Consider the following 17,771-nt stretch of genomic DNA (forward strand, 5'->3'; position numbering starts at 1 on the left):
TCACGGTGGCTAAAGTTAGAACAATCATTAGCTGGGGCCTGGGGCAAGCATGTAGGAAGGTCAGTCAGATGAGTAGGGTGCAGGTGAAGCAGGCACTGGTCGAGCAGGGGATGTATAGAGAGCAAGAGAACAGCTGTCTCCTGGCTTAATGCTCCCAGTTCTTCTTCCCAGGATGGAACTTTCAGTTTCCTCTCCATCCTGGTCACTCTCCCAGGTACACCTGACTTTGCCAGTGTGCCTCCTAGTGGGTCACCTCAAACTTCAGTCTGAACAGCAGGGAATTCAGCAGCTCCCTTTACTCAGAGAGGGGAGGGCTGAGGAAGCTTAAGTATTGGACTGACCTTCAGAAGCATTTTCTGTTGAATCAGTTATTTAACTTCCTCATTCAGCCAATACTATTGATAACCATACTCCCAGTGGGAGGCCCATGGAAATCTGATCAGGTCACTTTCCAGCTTAAAACTCCTGCAATGGCTTCCAATTACTCCAAGTACTCACTCCTTCAGAGCCTGCCAGCCCTGGTGCAGTTGGCTTCCGCCTGTTCTCTGACCTCGTATTTCACAAGCGTCCCCTTCTCTCTGCGTTGCAACATACTAGACCTCTTTCAGGTCCCGGAATATATCTCTCCAGCCTCAGGAGCTTCAGTCACACGGCCTGTAATCTCTGCTGGAGGACAGCCCTCACACACACACAACCTCCTCCTGTGCCTCACTAATCTAACTCCTCATCCCCAGGTCTGTTTGAACACGTCTTCCTCCAGGCTACGTTAGGTCTCCCAGGTATACGCACTGTACACTTCTCTCAGTACTTTGCTCACTTGTAATTTAGTTGTAATTCATCTGTAATTTCTTATCTATCTTTCCCACTGGATTGTACATCCCTTGAGAACAAAGACCTTGTGCATTCTGATCACCCCTCTCTCTAGTATCTTGGATGAGGCCTAGCACATATGAGATATTCAGTCTGTACTCATACCTTTTATGTACCGAACATATTGGTGCCGGGGGGTTAGAGATGCAAGATACTAGCTTCCTGCCCCGAATAATTCTCAGTTTGGGGATGGGGTGAGGAGAGAAAGCACACAAGAGAAGTGTTATATTCATAATATATACAGAGGGCTGGGGAAGCACAGAAAAGGGAACAACTCAGTCTGCTTTAGAAAATCAGAGAAAGCCTCCTGGAGGGGGTGGAAATCTGGGCTAGCAAGAACAGAGAGAAAAGGGCATTTAGACAGAGAAGACAATGTGTCATGATACAGAGGCACCAGGGGACAGGTTATGCTTGGGATACACAAAGAACTTGTGAGAGAAGGGAGCATTGGGGGATAGCAGAGATAGAATCAACAACCAGGGGCCAGGGCAGAGTTTGGACTTGATCCTGCAGGCAATGCAGAGAGAACAAAGGATTGTAAGCAGGTAAATGACAGTCAGATTTGGGTTTTCCACACGTGTCAATTATTTGTTGCTGTGTAACAAACCACCCCCAAAACTTAGTGGTTTAAAAACAACCATTTTATTTACTCATGATTCTGGGAATCAGCAAGCTAAGCTGGTCTCGACTGGAGTCACTCATGCAGTTTGGGTCATTTAACCACTTAATTGAGGTTAGAAGGTCTTAGCTTGGTGTCCGTCACATGTCTCCAGCTGCTAGCCTGGGCTTCTTCACATGGCAGTAGAAAAGTTCCAAGGTGAGAGTGAAAGCTGCAAGGCCTCTTGAGGCCTAAGCTTAGAACTTACACAACATTCATTCCACCAAATTTAAATGGTCAAAGCAAATCATACAGTCAGCCCAGATTCAAGGGGTGAGGAAAGAGACACTGTGTCTTAGTGAAGGAAGTGGCAAAGCCATAATGCATTGGGACAGGATGTGAAGTTTAAAATTTATAATACCAAGTATTAGCAAGGATGTGAAGCAAAGTACTCTATCTTTGGATTGAATCTCCATGATCTGTGTGGGGAATCTTGGCTGTGGGAGAGCTCAGATCTTTTTTATGCTACTCTGGCCAGGTAGTCAAGCCACACACATGTAACCAGTTAGGCCAGCTGTAAACCGTCAGTAAATAAAGTGACCTTGGGAGTCACCAGGGGAGCTTCAGATTTAAATAGCACATTAGAAATACCAATGCCCTTACCTCAGCCAAGAGTGAAAAAACAGACATCCAGATAAAGACACAGCCTTTGCAATCCAGCTGTAAATCAACTCTCTCTTCCATAATGTGAAATTCTAGAATAGGCAAAACTATAGTGACAGAAAGCAGATTAGTGATTACCTGGGACCAGGAGTGGGAGAAGGGGATTAAGTGCAAAGGAGCACAAGGAAACTTTTTAGAAGACGGAATTATTTTCCATATTTTGATGGTGATGATGGCTATACTATTATAATGAATTATCAAAATTCATTTAAATGGTACATTTAAAATTGATACATTATATCATATGTAAATAATAACAAAAAAGAATAAAGTTTTATTTCTAAAGGGCATCATGCTACATTTAATCTTTGGGACTAAACTTTTCATTTAATATATTTTTGCTAAGAATCATTCATATTGTTATGTGTTATTGTAGCTCATTTGTTTTGACACCTGTATAATATTCCATTGTGTGAATATTCCATTTTATTTGTCCACTCTCATAGGCATTTGGGTTTGCTTTTGTGACCAGGGCTGCTATGAACATTCTTTTTTTTTTTTAATTTTTTTTTTTAGTTTTTTAAAATTTATTTATTTTTGGCTGCGTTGGGTCTTTGCTTCGCATGGGCTTTTTCTAGTTGCAGCAAGTGGGGGCCACTCTTCATTGCGGTGCGCGGGCTTCTCATTGCGGTGGCTTCTCTTGTTGCGGAGCATGGGCTCTAGGCACGTGGGCTTCAGTAGTTGTGGCACGTGGGCTCAGTAGTTGTGGCTCGCAGGCTCTAGAGCACAGGAGCCACTGGAGCCACTAGACCTCTTCCCAGCCACATTTAGGAAGCAGTGCTGTTGACAGCAGGAGGAATGGCTGGAATTATTCAGCTCAAGAGAGCTTTCTCAAAGTAAGTAAGCAGATTATTATGCACTGGCTTAACATTTTAGTTACTTGTTCCTTAAATTAGATCATGGGACATATGGAGAAACTTGGTAGGCTTGTTTAAGCCCTTCGGCTGCTCAAGACTTATCATGCAGAACTCTCACCTCAAGTGTGAGATGGGCTCTGTAACCAGAGGCCTGTAACCAGGCTGAGGTCCTGCGCTTTGGGTACCTGGGTACAAAAGGAACTAACACTACTTGGAGTGACGTGAGGCCCCCCAACTACAGTCCCAGCTCCATGGAGCTTCAACAATTTTATTGGCTAAATGCTTCTTCCCAAGTTTACAGCTTAAAGAGTGGCCCTGCTCACAGGTTCCTCCTCCTAAGCCCCTAATGGGGCAGGAACCTTTAGCACAGGCTCAGAGACGGGGAGTAGGGGTTGGAAGTGGAGTGTAATAAGTGAGTTAGAAACGTGCTGATGCTCCACAATTGGACAGCAGGACAGAAAAACTCTTACTTCCTACTGCTGAAAACTGTCTACAGAAAGACTTGAATGGGATGGAGATAGGCCAGAGTGCATCTCTGCCACTGGTCTTCACAAGAGTACACCCTTTGTCTTCCTACAACAGGACTTCAGGAACAGGGTGATGCTACGTCATTCTACACATTTTGCAAAAGTACATAGGCCCAAAATTGGCCATGAGGTTTGGGATTACCAGCTCCCCAACCTGGCAGGATGGGAAGAAAGAAAATGTGTCCATGAAAAGCTTTCGGAAGTGAGTCAGGTCTTCCACATGAACCTTGATGCCATATTGATTGGCCAGGAGCTCGATGGTGCCTTGCACCACATACTCATTCTGTAAGTGTGAGAGTGAGCAGGTGGAATAGACAACGTGGCCTCCTGGTTTGGTGGCAAGGAGTCCAGCCCTGTAACCAGAAAGAGAGAGTAGCAGTGACTAGTAAGCTTCCCAGAAGTAGAAGTGCATCAGAAGAAGCTGGAAGGATAGGGGAGTGTATTGTGGGATGGGTAGCTGTGTTAGCCTCTGAAGTGCCTTCCACACTGACACCACCTGAAAGTTGTTCTCAAAGCTGAGAGAAACCCAACCTTACTCCATGGGCTCTCCTCCAAAAGTCCTCTTGAAATGGTCCCCTGATCTTTGACTCTGGTTGTAAACCAAACCCTGATGCTGGATATGGACTGAGTCCTTACCCCAGCTCTACAGAGCCTTAACCTCAGTAACTATTTTTCAAAACTGTGCTACTCATTGACATGGGGACTAGCATAGAGAATAAAAGTGAATCTGTGCAGCCCATCCTGCTATGCATGCCCTACCACACAGTCTTTTCTTTTTTTTAAATTTTATTTATTTTTTACACAGAAGGTTCTTATTAGTTATCTATTTTATACATATTAGTGTATATATGTCAATCCCAGTCTCCTAATTCATCGTATCACCACCACCACCCTCCCCGTCGCTTTCCCCACTTGGTGTCCGTACGTTTGTTCTCTACATCTGTGTCTCTATTTCTGCCTTGCAAACCAGTTCACCTGTACCATTTTTCTAGATTCCACACATATGAGTTAATATACACATATATTGTTTTTCTCTTTCTGACTTACTTCACTCTGTATGACAGTCTCTAGGTCCATCTATGTCTCTACAAATGACCCAATTTCGATCCTTTTTATGGCTAATACTCCATTGTATATATGTATCACACCTTCTTTATCCACTCATCTGTCAGCATTTAGGTTGCTTCCATGACCTGGCTATTGTAAATAGTGCTGCAATGAACACTGGGGTGCATGTGTCTTTTTGAATTATGGTTTTCTCTGGGTATATGCCCAGCAGTGGGATTGCTGGGTCATATGGTAATTCTATTTTTAGTTTTTTAATGAACGTCCATACTGATCTCCATATTGGCTGTATCAGTTTACATTCCCATCAACAGTGCAAGAGGGTTTCCTTTTCTCCACACCCTCTCCAGCATTTGCTGTTTGTAGATTTTCTGACGATGCCCATTCTGACCGGTGTGAGGTGATACCTCACTGTAGTTTTGACTTGCATTTCTCTAATAATTAGTGATGTGGAGCAGCTTTTCATGTGTCTCTTAGCCATCTGTATGTCTTCTTTGAAGAAATGTCTATTTAGGTCTTCTGCCCATTTTTTGATTGGGTTGTTTTTTTAATATTGAACTGCATGAGCTGTTTATATATTTTGGAGATTAATCCTTTGTTGATTCATTTGCAAATATTTTCTCCAATTCTGAGGGTTGTCTTTTTGTCTTGTTTATAGTTTCCTTTGCTGTGCAAAAGCTTTTAAGTTTCATTAGGTCCCATTTGTTTATTTTTGGTTTTATTTTCATTACTCTAGGAGGTGGGTCAAAAAAGATCTTGCTGTGATTTATGTCAAAGAGTGTTCCTATGTTTCCCTCTAAGAGTTTTATAGTGTCTGGCCTTACACTTAAGTCTTTAATTCATTTTGAGTTTATTTTTGTGTATGGTGTTAGAAAGTGTTCTAATTTCATTCTTTTACATGTAGCTGTCCAGTTTTCCCAGCACCACTTATTGAAGAGACTGTCTTTTCTCCATTGTATATCCTTGCCTCCTTTGTCATAGATTAGTTGACCATAGATGCGTGGGTTTATCTCTGGGCTTTCTATCCTATTCCATTGATCTATATTTCTGTTTTTGTGCCAGCACCATATTCTCTTGATTACTGTAGCTTTGTAGTATAGTCTGGAGTCAAGGAGTCTGATTCCTCCAGCTCCGCTTTTTTCCCTCAAGAAAAAAGATTGCTTTGGCTATTCAGGGTCTTTTGTGTCTCCATACAAATTTTAAGATTTTTTTGTTCTAGTTCTGTAAAAAATGCCATTGGTAATTTGATAGGGATTGCATTGACTCTGTAGATTGCTTTGGGTAGTAGAGTCATTTTCACAATATTGATTCTTCCAATCCAAGAACATGGTATATCTCTTCTTGTGTCATCTTTGGTTTCTTTCATCAGTGTCTTATAGTTTTCTGAGTACAGGTCTTTTACCTCCTTAGGGAGGTTTATTCCTAGGTATTTTATTCTTTTTGTTGCAATGGTGAATGGGATTGTTTCCTTAATTTCTCCTTCTGATCTTTTGATGTTAGTGTATAGGAATGCAAGAGATTTCTGTGCATTAATTTTGCATCCTGCAACTTTACCAAATTCATTGATTAGCTCTAGTAGTTTTCTGGTGGCATCTTTAGGATGATCTATGTATAGTGTCATGTCATCTGCAAACAGTGACAGTTTTACTTCTTCTTTTCCAATTTGTATTCCCTTATTTCTTTTTCTTCTCTGATTGCTGTGGCTAGGACTTCCAAAACTATGTTGAATAATAGTGGTGACAGTGGACATCCTTGTCTTGTTCCTGATCTTAGAGGAAATGCTTTCAGTTTTTCACCACTGAGAATGATGTTTGCTGTGGGTTTGTGGTATATGGCCTTTATTATGTTGAGGTAGGTTCCCTCTATGCCCACTTTCTGGAGAGTTTTTATGATAAATGGGTGTTGAATTCTGTCAAAAGCTTTATCTGCATCTATTGAGATAATCATATGGTTTTTCTTCTTCAATTTGTTAATATGGTGTATCACATTGATCGATTTGCGTATACTGAAGAATCTTTGCATCCCTGGGATAAATCCCACTTGATCATGGTGTATGATCCTTTTAATGCGTCGTTGGATTCTGTTTGCTAGTATTTTGTTGAGGATTTTTGCATCTATATTCATCAGTGATATTGGTCTGTAATTTTCTTTTTTTGTAGTATCTTTGTCTGGTTTTGGTATCAGGGTGATGGTGGCCTCGTAGAATGAGTTTGGGAGTGTTCCTTCCTCTGCAATTTTTTGGAAGAGTTTGAGAAGGATGGGTGTTAGCTCTTCTCTAAATGTTTGATACAATTCACCTGTGAAGCCATCTGGTCCTGGACTTCTGTTCATTCATTTCTTTTTTTAATTAATTTATTTTATTTATTTTTTTGGCTGCGTTGGGTCTTCGTTGCTGTGCGTGGGCTTTCTCTAGTTGCTGCAAGCGGGGGCTACTCTTCATTGCAGTGTGCAGGCTTCTCATTATGGTGGCTTCTCTTGGTGCAGAGCACAGGCTTTAGGCGCACAGGCTTCAGTAGCTGTGGCACACAGGCTCAGTAGTTGTGGCTCGTGGGCTCTAGAGCGCTGGCTCAGTAGTTGTGGCACACGGGCTTAGTTGCTCCGCAGCATGTGGGATCTTCCCAGACCAGGGCTCGAACTCGTGTCCCCTGCACTGGCAGGCAGATTCTTAACCACTGCTCCACCAGGGAAGTCCCTGTTGGAGGATTTTTAATCACAGTTTCAATTTCATTACTTGTGATTGGTCTGTTCATGTTTTCTATTTCTTCCTGGTTCAGTCTTGGAAGGTTATACCTTTCTAAGAATTTGTCCATTTCTTCCAGGTTGTCCATTTTATTGGCATAGAGTTGCTTGTAGTAGTCTCTTAGGATGCTTTGTATTTCTGCAGTGTCCATTGCAACTTCTCCTTTTTCATTTCTAATTTTATTGATTTGAGTCCTCTCCCTCTTTTTCTTGATGAGTCTGGCTACAGGTTTATCAATTTTGTTTATCTTCTCAAAGAACCAGCTTTTAGTTTTATTGATCTTTGCTATTGTTTTCTTTGTTTCTATTTCATTTATTTTTGCTCTGATCTTTATGATTTCTTTCCTTCTACTAACTTTGGGTTTTGTTTGTTTTTCTTTCTCTAGTTCCTTTAGGTGTAAGGTTAGATTGTTTATTTGAGACTTTTCTTGTTTCTTGAGGTAGGATTGTGCTGCTATAAACTTCCTTCTTAGAACTGCTTTTGCTGCATCCCACAGGTTTGGATCGTCATGTTTTCATTGTCATTTGTCTCTAGGTATTTTTTTATTTCCTCTTTGATTTCTTCAGTGATCTCTTGGTTATTTAGTAACATATTGTTTAGCCTCCACGTGTTTGTGTTTTTTACGGTTTTTTTCCCTGTAATTGATTTCTAATCTCATAGCGTTGTGGTTGGAAAAGATGCTTGATTCAATTTTCTTAAATTTACCAAGGCTTGATTTGTGACCCAAGATGTCATCTATCATGGAGAATGTTCCATGTGCACTTGAGAAGAAAGTGTAATCTGCTGTTTACGGATGGAGTGTCCTATAAATATCAATTAAATCTATCTGGTCTACTGTGTCATTTAAAGTTTGTGTCTCCTTATTAGTTTTCTGTCTGGATGATCTGTCCATTGGTGTAAGTGAGGTGTTAAAGTCCCCCACTATTATTGTGTTACTGTTGATTTCTTCTTTTATAGCTGTTAGCATTTGCCTTATGTATTGAGGTGCTCCTACCTAGGTTGGGTGCATATATATTTATAATTGTTATATCATCTTCTTGGATTGATCCCTTGATCATTATGTAGTGGCCTTCCTTGTCTCTTATAACATTCTTTATTTTAAAGTCATTTTATCTGGTATGAGTACTGCTACTCCAGCTTTCTTTTTTTTATAAATGTATTTTATTTATTTATTTATTTTTGGCTGTGTTGGGTCTTCATTGCTGTGCACGGGCTTTCTTTTGTTGTGGCGAGCGGGGGCTACCCTTCATCGCGGTGCGCACGCTTCTCATGGAAGTGGCTTCTCTTGCTGCGGAGCACAGGCTCTAGGCGCATGGGCTTCAGTAGTTGTGGCACGCAGGCTCAATCGTTGTGGTTCACGGGCTCTAGAACACAGCCTCAGTAGTTGTCGTGCACGGGCTTAGTTGCTCTGCAACTGGCATGTGGGATCTTCCTGGACCAAGGCTCGAACCCATGTCCCCTGCACTGGCAGGTGGATTCTTAACCACTGCGCCACCAGAGAAGTCCCCCAGCTTTCTTTTGATTTCCATTTGCATGGAATATCTTTTTCCATCCTCTCACTTTCAATCTGTATGTGTCCCGAGGTCTGAAGTGGGTCTCTTGTAGACAGAATATATGTGGGTCTTGTCTTTGTATCCATTCAGTGAGCCTGTGTCTTTTGGTTGGAGCATTTAATCCATTCACATTTAAGGTAATTATCAATATGTATGTTCCTATTACCATTTTCTTTATTATTCTGGGTTTGTTCTAGTAGGTCCTTTTCTTCTCCTGTATCTCCCACTTAGAGAAGTTTCTTTAGCATTTGTTGTAGAGCTGGTTTGGTGGTGCTGAATTCTCTTAGCTTTTGCTTGTCTGTAAAGCATTTGATTTCTCCATCAAACCTGAATGAGATCCTTGTTGGGTAGAGTAATCTTGGTTGTAGGTTCTTCCCTTTCATCACTTTAAATATATCATGCCACTCCCTTCTGGCTTGTAGAGTTTCTGCTGAGAAATCAGCTGTTAACCTTATGGGAGTTCCCTTGTATGTTATTTGTCATTTTTCCCTTGTTGCTTTCAATAATTTTTCTTTGTCTTTAATTTTTGTCAATTTATTATGTATCTCAGCATGTTTCTCCTTGGGTTTATCCTGCCTGGGACTCTCTGCGCTACCTGCACTTGGGTGGCTATTTCCTTTCCCATGTTAGGGACTTTTTCAACTATAATCTCTTCAAATATTTTCTCGGGTCCTTTGTCTCTCTCTTCTCCTTCTGGGACCCCTATAATGCGAATGTTGGTGTGTTTAATGTTGTCCCAGAGGTCTCTTAGGCTGTCTTCATTTCTTTTCATTCTTTTTTCTTTATCATGGTCTGCAGCAGTGAATTCCACCATTCTGTCTTCCAGATCACTTATCTGTTCTTCTGCCTCAATTATTCTGCTATTGATTCCTTCTAGTGTTATTTTTCATTTCAGTTATTGTATTGTTCACCTCTGCTTGTTTGTTCTTTAATTCTTCTAGGTCTTTGTTAAACATTTTTTGCATCTTCTCAATCTTTGCCTCCATTCTTTTTCTGAGGTCCTGGATCATCTTCACTATCATTATTCTGAATTCTTTTTCTGGAAGGTTGCTTATCTCCACTTCATTTAGTTGTTTTTCTGGGATTTAATTTTGTTCCTTCATCTGGTATGTAGTCTTCTACCTTTTCATTTTGTCTATGTTTCTGTGAATGTGGTTTTCGTTCCGCAGGCTGCAGGACTGTAGTTCTTCTTGCTTCTGCTGTCTGCCCTCTGGTGGATGAGGCTATCTAAGAGGCTTGTGCAAGCTTTCTGATGGGAAGGATTGGTGGTGGGTGTTGCTCTGGTGGGCAGAGCTCAGTAAAACTTTAATCGGCTTGTCTGCTGATGGTGGGGCTGAGCTCCCTCCCTGTTGGTTGTTTGGCCTGAGGTGACCCAGCACTGGAGCCTAGAGACTCTTTGGTGGGGCTAATGGCGGACTCCAGGAGGGCTCATGCCAAGGAGTACGTCCCAGAACTTCTGCCGCCAGTGTCCTTGTCCCTGCCGCTTCTGCAGGAGACCTTCCAACACTAGCAGGTAGGTCTGATTCAGTCTCCTATGGGGTCACTGCTCCTTCCCCCTGGGTCCTGATGTGCACACTAATTTGTGTGTGCCCTCCAAGAGTGGAGTCTGTTTCCCCTAGTCCTGTCAAAGTCCTGCAATCAAATCCCACTAGCCTTCAAAGTCTGATTCTCTGGGAATTCCTCCTCCCATTGCCAGATCCCCAGGTTGGGAAGCCTGACGTGGGGCTCAGAACCTTCACTCCAGTTTGTGAGTCACCCACCCAGCGGTTATGGGATTTGATTTTATTGTGATTGTGCCCCTCCTACAATCTCACTGTGGCTTCTCCTTTGTCTTTGGATGTGGGGTAACTCTGTTGAGTTCCAGTGCCTTCCTGTTGATGACTGTTCATCAGTTAGCAGTGATTCCAGTGCTCTCGCAAGAGGGAGTGAGTGCACATCCTTCTACTACGCCATCTTGAACCAATCTCCACATAGAGTCCTCATGTCCCATAGAAAGACCAACCAGTGATGACTGTCTCCTCCAGGCAGATTCCCAGCCAGAAGACCCTTCTACGGGTAATGGTCTTGGCAACAGCTTCTAGCCCCCAAGCCCCCCAGGTGACCAGACCCTCCCACGGCACTCTGGTCCGAAGTCCTCAGTTTCTGTAAATCTATTACTCACGCAAGAAGCTGCACCTGCAACACAGGCAACATCTGCCGCTCCTTCTTCCTTGAACGCTGAAAGATGTTGTTCTCCTCCTCATGAAGGGAGTGGCGGTCTGTCGTACAGGGCACATCCACCAGCACCTGCCCAGGAGTGTTAAAGGGTAAAGTATTAGGGCTCCTTACAGGCTACTCTTCCTTAGGCCAGGGGTGTTTTAGGCCCTTGACCTGGAGGGTTCTGCAGAGTGCTTCTCTGGCCCATCCCCCCACTGCAGAGTATCTGACAAAGCTTCTCACTTTAACCTGGTGGACAATTGTGAAATAATCAGTGGGAAAATAGTACATCTAAGTATACTCATGGCTGGTCAAAAAACCAAAACCAACATACAAAACACTGAATTAAGTAATTGATATCAACCTAAAAAGAAGTCTTCAGTGCTTCAGGGCTCTGTCCTTGACTCTGTCCCTAGCTATTTGAATGAAAACATCCAATTTACAGATGATATAATACCCAAAGGGTAGCTAATATATTGAATAACAGGATCAGGATTCAAAATTATCTTATGCTAAAACAATGTCATATCCAACATGGAAAAGTTTTAAAGTGAGAGATGTAAAGTCATTCATTTATTGAAGAATTCCCCAGTGGTCCAGTGGTTAGGACTCCACGCTTTCACTGCTGAGGGCCTGGGTTACGATGCCTGGTCAGGGAACAAAGATCCCACAAGCTGCGCAATGCCGCCAAAAATAAATAAATAAATAAAGTCATTCATTTATTTACTAAGAGCCTACTCTGTGATGGGCACTAAAGACCAAAAAAAAAAAAAAAAAAACCTACCCACCCCCCCCCAAAAAGAACAGTCCTGTATTTACATTTCAAAAAAGTAAAATCAGGACTTCCCTAGTGGTGCAGTAGTTAAGAATCCACCTGCCAGTGCAGGAGACATGGATTCCAGCCTTGGTCTGGGAAGATCCCACATGCCGCAGAGCAACTAAGCCTGTGCACCACAACTACTGAGCCTGCGCTCTAGAGCCTGTGAGCCACAACTACTGAAGCCCACATGCCTAGAGCACGTGCTCTACAACAAGAGAAGACACCACAATGAGAAGCACGTGCACTGCAATGAAGAGTAGTCCCCGCTTGCCCCAACTAGAGAAAGCCCGCGTGCAGCAACGAAGACCCAATGCAGCTAAAAAATAAATTAAATAAAATAAATAAAATTTATTAAAAAAAAAAAGTAAAATCATCTGTGGAAAAGATCTGTAAATTTTCAGTCAAGCAGAAATTCTGAGTAAATTAGTAATGACCCAGTGTTCAATATTCTGATGTACTCCTAGGCTGAATGAATTGATACAGTGTACACAGAGTAAGAGAAATAATGACTACCTTGTATTCTGGTCAGGTCGTAACTCAAGAAATGTGATGCGGCTAGCGTTCACAGGAAAGAGACATTAACTAAATAGGAATGCTCAGAGAAGGGCATAGGAATGCTCAGAGAAGGGCCACTGTGATGTTTAGAAACCACACGATAGAAGAAATTAATACCTTCTGTTTCCAGGAACGTAGTAAACTAGGTATCTTGAAACCCTTGTGATACAAAATATCTAAAAAGGCCAGATAAAATATATTTTTAAAATACTTTTAAATGCATAGCTCATAGAAAATTAGAGAAATCCTCAGAAGCCAAAGAAAAACCAGGAGCACAAATCCAGGGAGGGATTCCAGAGCTGAAGTCGATGCCTTCTATTTTTTTAAATTTTTTTAAATTGAAGTATAGTTGACTTACAATGTTGTATTAGTTTCTGGTATACAGCGAAGAGATTCAGTAAATATATATATTTACACATAGATATTATATATATTATGTTTCAGATTCTTTTCTTTGTAGTTTATTACAAGATACTGAATACAGTTCCCTATGCTATAGGGAACTATATTCCCTATAGCACACTTCCCACTAGGCCACCAGGGAACTCCCAGGACCTTGCTGTTTATCTGTTTTATATACAGTAGTTTGTACCTGCTAATCCTAAAACTCCTAATTTATCCCTCCCCGCCTCCCCTTTGGTAACCATAAGTTTGTTTTCTATGTCTGTGAGTCTGTTTCTGTTTTGTAAATAAGTTCGTTCGTATCTTTTTTTTAGATTCCACATGTAAGTGATCTGTGATATTTGTCTGTCTCTGTCTGACTTACTTCATTTAGTATGATAATCTCTAGGTCCATCCATGTTTCTGCAAAAGGCATTATTTCATTCTTTTTTGTGGCTGAGTAGTATTCCACTGTATATATGTACCGCATCTTCTTTATCCATTCATCTGTCAATAGACATTTAGATTGCTTCCAAGTCTTGGCCCTTGTAAATAATACTGCTATGAACATAGGGGTGCATGTATCTCTTTGAATTATAGTTTTGTCTGGACATCTGTCAAGGAGTGGGATAGCTGCATCATATGGCAACTCTATTTTTAGTTTTTTGAGAAACCTCCATACCATTTTCCATAGTGGCCGCACCAATTTACATTCCCACCAACCGTGTAAGAGGGTTCTCTTTTCTCCACACCCTCTCCAGTGTTTATTATTTGTAGACTTTTTAATGAATGCCAATCTGACTGGTGTGAGGTGATACCGCATTGTAGTATTTTTTTTTTATTTTTTATTTTTGGCTGCGTTGGGTCTTCATTGTTGCGCGTGGGCTTTCTCTAGTTGCGGCAAGTGGGGGCTACTCTTCGTTGCAGTGCGCGGGCTTCTCATTGCGGTGACTTCTCTTGTTGTGGAGCACGGGTGCTAGGCGTGCAGGTTTCAGTAGTTGTGGCACACAGGCTCAGTAGTTGTGGCACACAGGATTAGTTGCTCCATGGCATGTGGGATCTCCCTGGACCAGGGATTGAACCCATGTCCCCTGCATTGGCAGGCGGATTCTTTTTTTTTTTAATTAATTTGTTTATTTATTTATTTTTGGCTGTGTTGGGTCTTCGTTGCTGTGCACAGGCTTTCTCTAGTTGCAGCGAGCGGGGGCTACTCTTCATTGAGGTGTGTGGGCTTCTCATTGCTGTGGCTTCTCTTGTTGCGGAGCACGGGCTCTAGGTGCACCGCTTTCAGTAGTTGTGGCACACAGGCTCAGTAGTTGTGGCTCGTGGGCTCTAGAGAACAGGCTCAGTAGTTGTGGTGCACAGGCTTAGTTGCTCCGCGGCATGTGGGATCTTCCTGGACCAGGGCTTGAACCCGTGTCCCCTGCATTGGCAGGTGGATTCTTAACCACTGTGCCACCAGGGAAGTCCCAGCAGGCAGATTCTTAACCACTGTGCCACCAGGGAAGTCCCCACGTTGTAGTTTTGATTTGCATTTCTCTAATAATTAGCAATGTTGGTCATCTTTTCATGTGCCCATTGGAGGTGACTTCTATCTTTTATCAATCCCTAGTAACCCAAAGCCTTGGAGGGCAGAAAACAGGGCACTTGAGGTACAGAAGTGGAATGGAAATCCATAGAAAAGTCAAAATCCTTAAAGGGCTACATGCTGAATCAAAGTATGAACTAGGGGGAAAAAAGAATCAGCCACAATGGGACTTCCCTGGCAGTCCAGTGGTTAAGACTCTGTGCATCCAATGCAGGGGGCACAGGTTCAATCCCTGCATGGGGAACTAAGATCCCACATGCCACGTGGCACAGCCAAAAAAAGAAAAATCAGACACAACAGAAGACAAGAGAACTTGTCTGTTTTGGCTTTAACTCTAGGCAAAAAGAAAAAAAAGTCTCCCTGAGAATTTGTAACCACTCAGATAGGAGGTTCGAACTCATGATGCCTGCATGATCCAGAAAACCCCCTGTAGAGCAATAAATGGTCCTGGATTGAGCGATCCCCCAAACACCTGGCAAAGCAAATGCAGGTTCCTTTCTGGAGGAATGAAAATCAACCATTAAACTAGGGCTCTTATAATTAACTAGGCAATGATCATAAGCTGACAATAAACAAAATCAGGTTTTACACTTCTAGTAAAAGCAGAATAGCTTGTAAACCAACGCTCCTGGTGGAACAATTAGAAATGCTCGACAAAATATTTAAAATATCTATCTGAAATCATTAGAGATCTACTAAAGAACCAAGAACTGAGGGGCTAAGATCCTAGAGAGGAAAAAGTACAGGTAGGTAAGCCAGAAGCATTCAGCTCTACTGTGACAAATAAGGGGTTGAGAAGATGAACAGAACTTTCAGCAGTCTTATGGAACTGTGGGGACAAAAACTGGAGTTCAGAGTCCACACCAAGGAGTAGAGGGTCCTAGTAAAGAAACACCTCATGCCTTGAGCTAGAGTGCTGAAATTAAATACCCTAGGTATAAAGGTAAACTGGAAAAAGAACAGCCCTCACAAACTCCAGCTTTGAATCAGCCTAATTTCTGGCTGAATTAAGATGATCTGCTCTGATGTTAACTGTCAGCCTGAGGAAAATCAAATCCTTTCTAGAGGAAGATATCTAGAGCCTCAGATTATCCCTGCAATTTTTCACACAAAATGTCTGGCATTCTAACAAAAAAATTACTAATACCAGGAGACAAAACCAAATGACCAAAAACCAAGAGAAAAAACAGATCACAGAAGCTGACCCATGAGATCCAAATATTAGAATTATCATAGTATTTGAAAAAATCATGCATATGTTCAAGAAGTTAGATGAAAAGACATAAAATTTTATCATTTCTAATTTCTATAGAACTAGAATTTTTTTTTAAATAATCAGCTGGAAATTCTAAAACTGGAAAATATAATAACTGAAATCAAGAACTCAATAGTTGTAGTGAAAATATAAGTTACTGCAGCCACTATGGAAAACAGTATGGTGGTTCCTCAAAAAATTAAAAATAGAACTATCATATAATCCAGAAATTCTACTTCTAGGTATTTATCTGAAGAAAACAAAAACTCTACTTTGAAAAGCTATCTGCACCCCCACGATCACTGCAGCATTATTTACAGTAGCCAAGACATGGAAACAACCTAAGTGCCCATCAACAGATGAATGGATAAAGAAAATGTGGAATATATATACAACTGAATATTATTGAGCTATAAAAGAGAAGGAAATTCTTCCATTTAAGACAATATGGATGGACCTTGAGGGCATTATGCTAAGTGAAATAAGTCAGACAGAGAAAGACAAATACTGTATGATCTCACTTATATGCAAAATGTAAAAGAAAGAAAGAACTAGTAGATACAGAGAACAGAGTAGTGGTTACCTGAGGCAGGGAGTGGAGGGTGGGTGCAATGGGTGAAGGTGATTAAAAGGTACAAACTTCCAGTTATAAAAGAAATAAGTCCTGGGGATATAATGTACAACATGATGACTATAGTTAGCAATACTGTATTATATATTGAAAGTTGCTAAGAGAGTAGATTTTAAAAGTTCTCAGAAGTTCCCTGGTGGCCTATTGGTTAGGATTCCGAGCTTTCACTGCTGTAGCCAGGTTCAGTCCCTGGTCAGGGAACTGAGATCCCACAAGCTGCGTGGTGCAGCCAGAAAAAAAGGTTCTCATGATAAGAAAAAAATTTGTGGGACTTCCCTGGTGGTCCAGTGGTTAAGACTCCACGCTTCCATTGCAGGGCGCACAGGTTCGATCCCTGGTCAGGGAACTAAGATCCCACATGCCGCATGGCAGCCAAAAAAAAAAGAAAAAAATTTGTTAACTATGTGTGGTGATAGATGTTAATTAACTAAACTTATTGTGATAATCATCTCACAATATATACATATATCAAATCATTATGTTGTACACCTAAAACTAATACAATATTAATATATATGTCAATTATTTCTCAATTTTTAAAAAGACCTCAACAGATGTATTTAACAGCTTATTAGACACAGGTAAGAAAGGACTGGTGAATCAGGTCAAACATGACATCCAGATTGAATCATGATGGAAAAAAGGAGAGAAATATAGGAAAGAATATAAAATTTATACGGGACATGGTGAAAAAGCCTAACATACATGTAATTAAAGTCCCAAAATTATGAGAAAAAATGAAGCAAAAAATTATATGAAGAGATAATGACTGGGGGCTTCCCTGGTGGCACAGTGGTTGGGAATCCACCTGTCAATGCAGGGGACATGGGTTCGAGCCCTGGTCCGGGAAGATCCCACATGCCACGGAGCAACAAAGCCCGTGCGCCACAACTACTGAGCCTGTGCTCTAGAGCCCGTGAGCCACAACTACTGAGCCCACGTGCCACAACTACTGAAGCCCGCGCGCCTAGAGCCCGCGCGTGCTCCGCAATGAGAAGCAACCACAATGAGAAGCCCACGCACTGCAACGAAGAGTAGCCCCCACTCGCCACAACTAGAGAAAGCCCGTGCGCAGCAGCGAAGACCCAACACAGCCAAAAATAAATAAATAAAATAAATAAATTTATTAAAAGAAAAAAAAAAGAGATAATGACTGAGAATTCTCTAAAACTGATGAGAAAATCAAACCACAGATTCAGGAAGCACTATGAACCTCCGGCAGGAGATATACACACCACCTTTAAAGGTGTTTTTTTTTTGGGGGGCCACGCCTCATGGCTTGTGGGATTTTAGTTCTCTGACCAAGGATTGAACCCAGGCCCCAGCAGTGAAAGCACTGAGTCCTAACCACTGGACTGCCAGGAAATTCCCCTCAAGGAGTTTTAATAAGACTTAGAGTTGACTTCTCAACA

General features: G+C 41.7%; 1 protein-coding gene across 1 annotated transcript in view; it reads right to left on the bottom strand.

The window, feature by feature from the left end:
- Nucleotides 1–2,481: 2,481 nt before the first annotated feature.
- Nucleotides 2,482–17,771, bottom strand: part of NSUN4 (NOP2/Sun RNA methyltransferase 4) — a 35,343-nt gene continuing 20,053 nt past the window's right edge. The window contains exons 5-6 of the mRNA XM_061186632.1: nucleotides 11,095–11,219; nucleotides 2,482–3,928 (exon numbers count right to left, since the gene is read on the bottom strand). Coding sequence (XP_061042615.1) covers nucleotides 3,652–3,928; nucleotides 11,095–11,219 — 402 coding nt within the window. The 3' untranslated portion in view covers nucleotides 2,482–3,651. The remainder of the gene's footprint in view (nucleotides 3,929–11,094; nucleotides 11,220–17,771) is intronic.

Source organism: Eubalaena glacialis, chromosome 3 (assembly GCF_028564815.1).
Source record: "Eubalaena glacialis isolate mEubGla1 chromosome 3, mEubGla1.1.hap2.+ XY, whole genome shotgun sequence".
In the NCBI taxonomy this organism is placed as follows: domain Eukaryota; kingdom Metazoa; phylum Chordata; class Mammalia; order Artiodactyla; family Balaenidae; genus Eubalaena; species Eubalaena glacialis.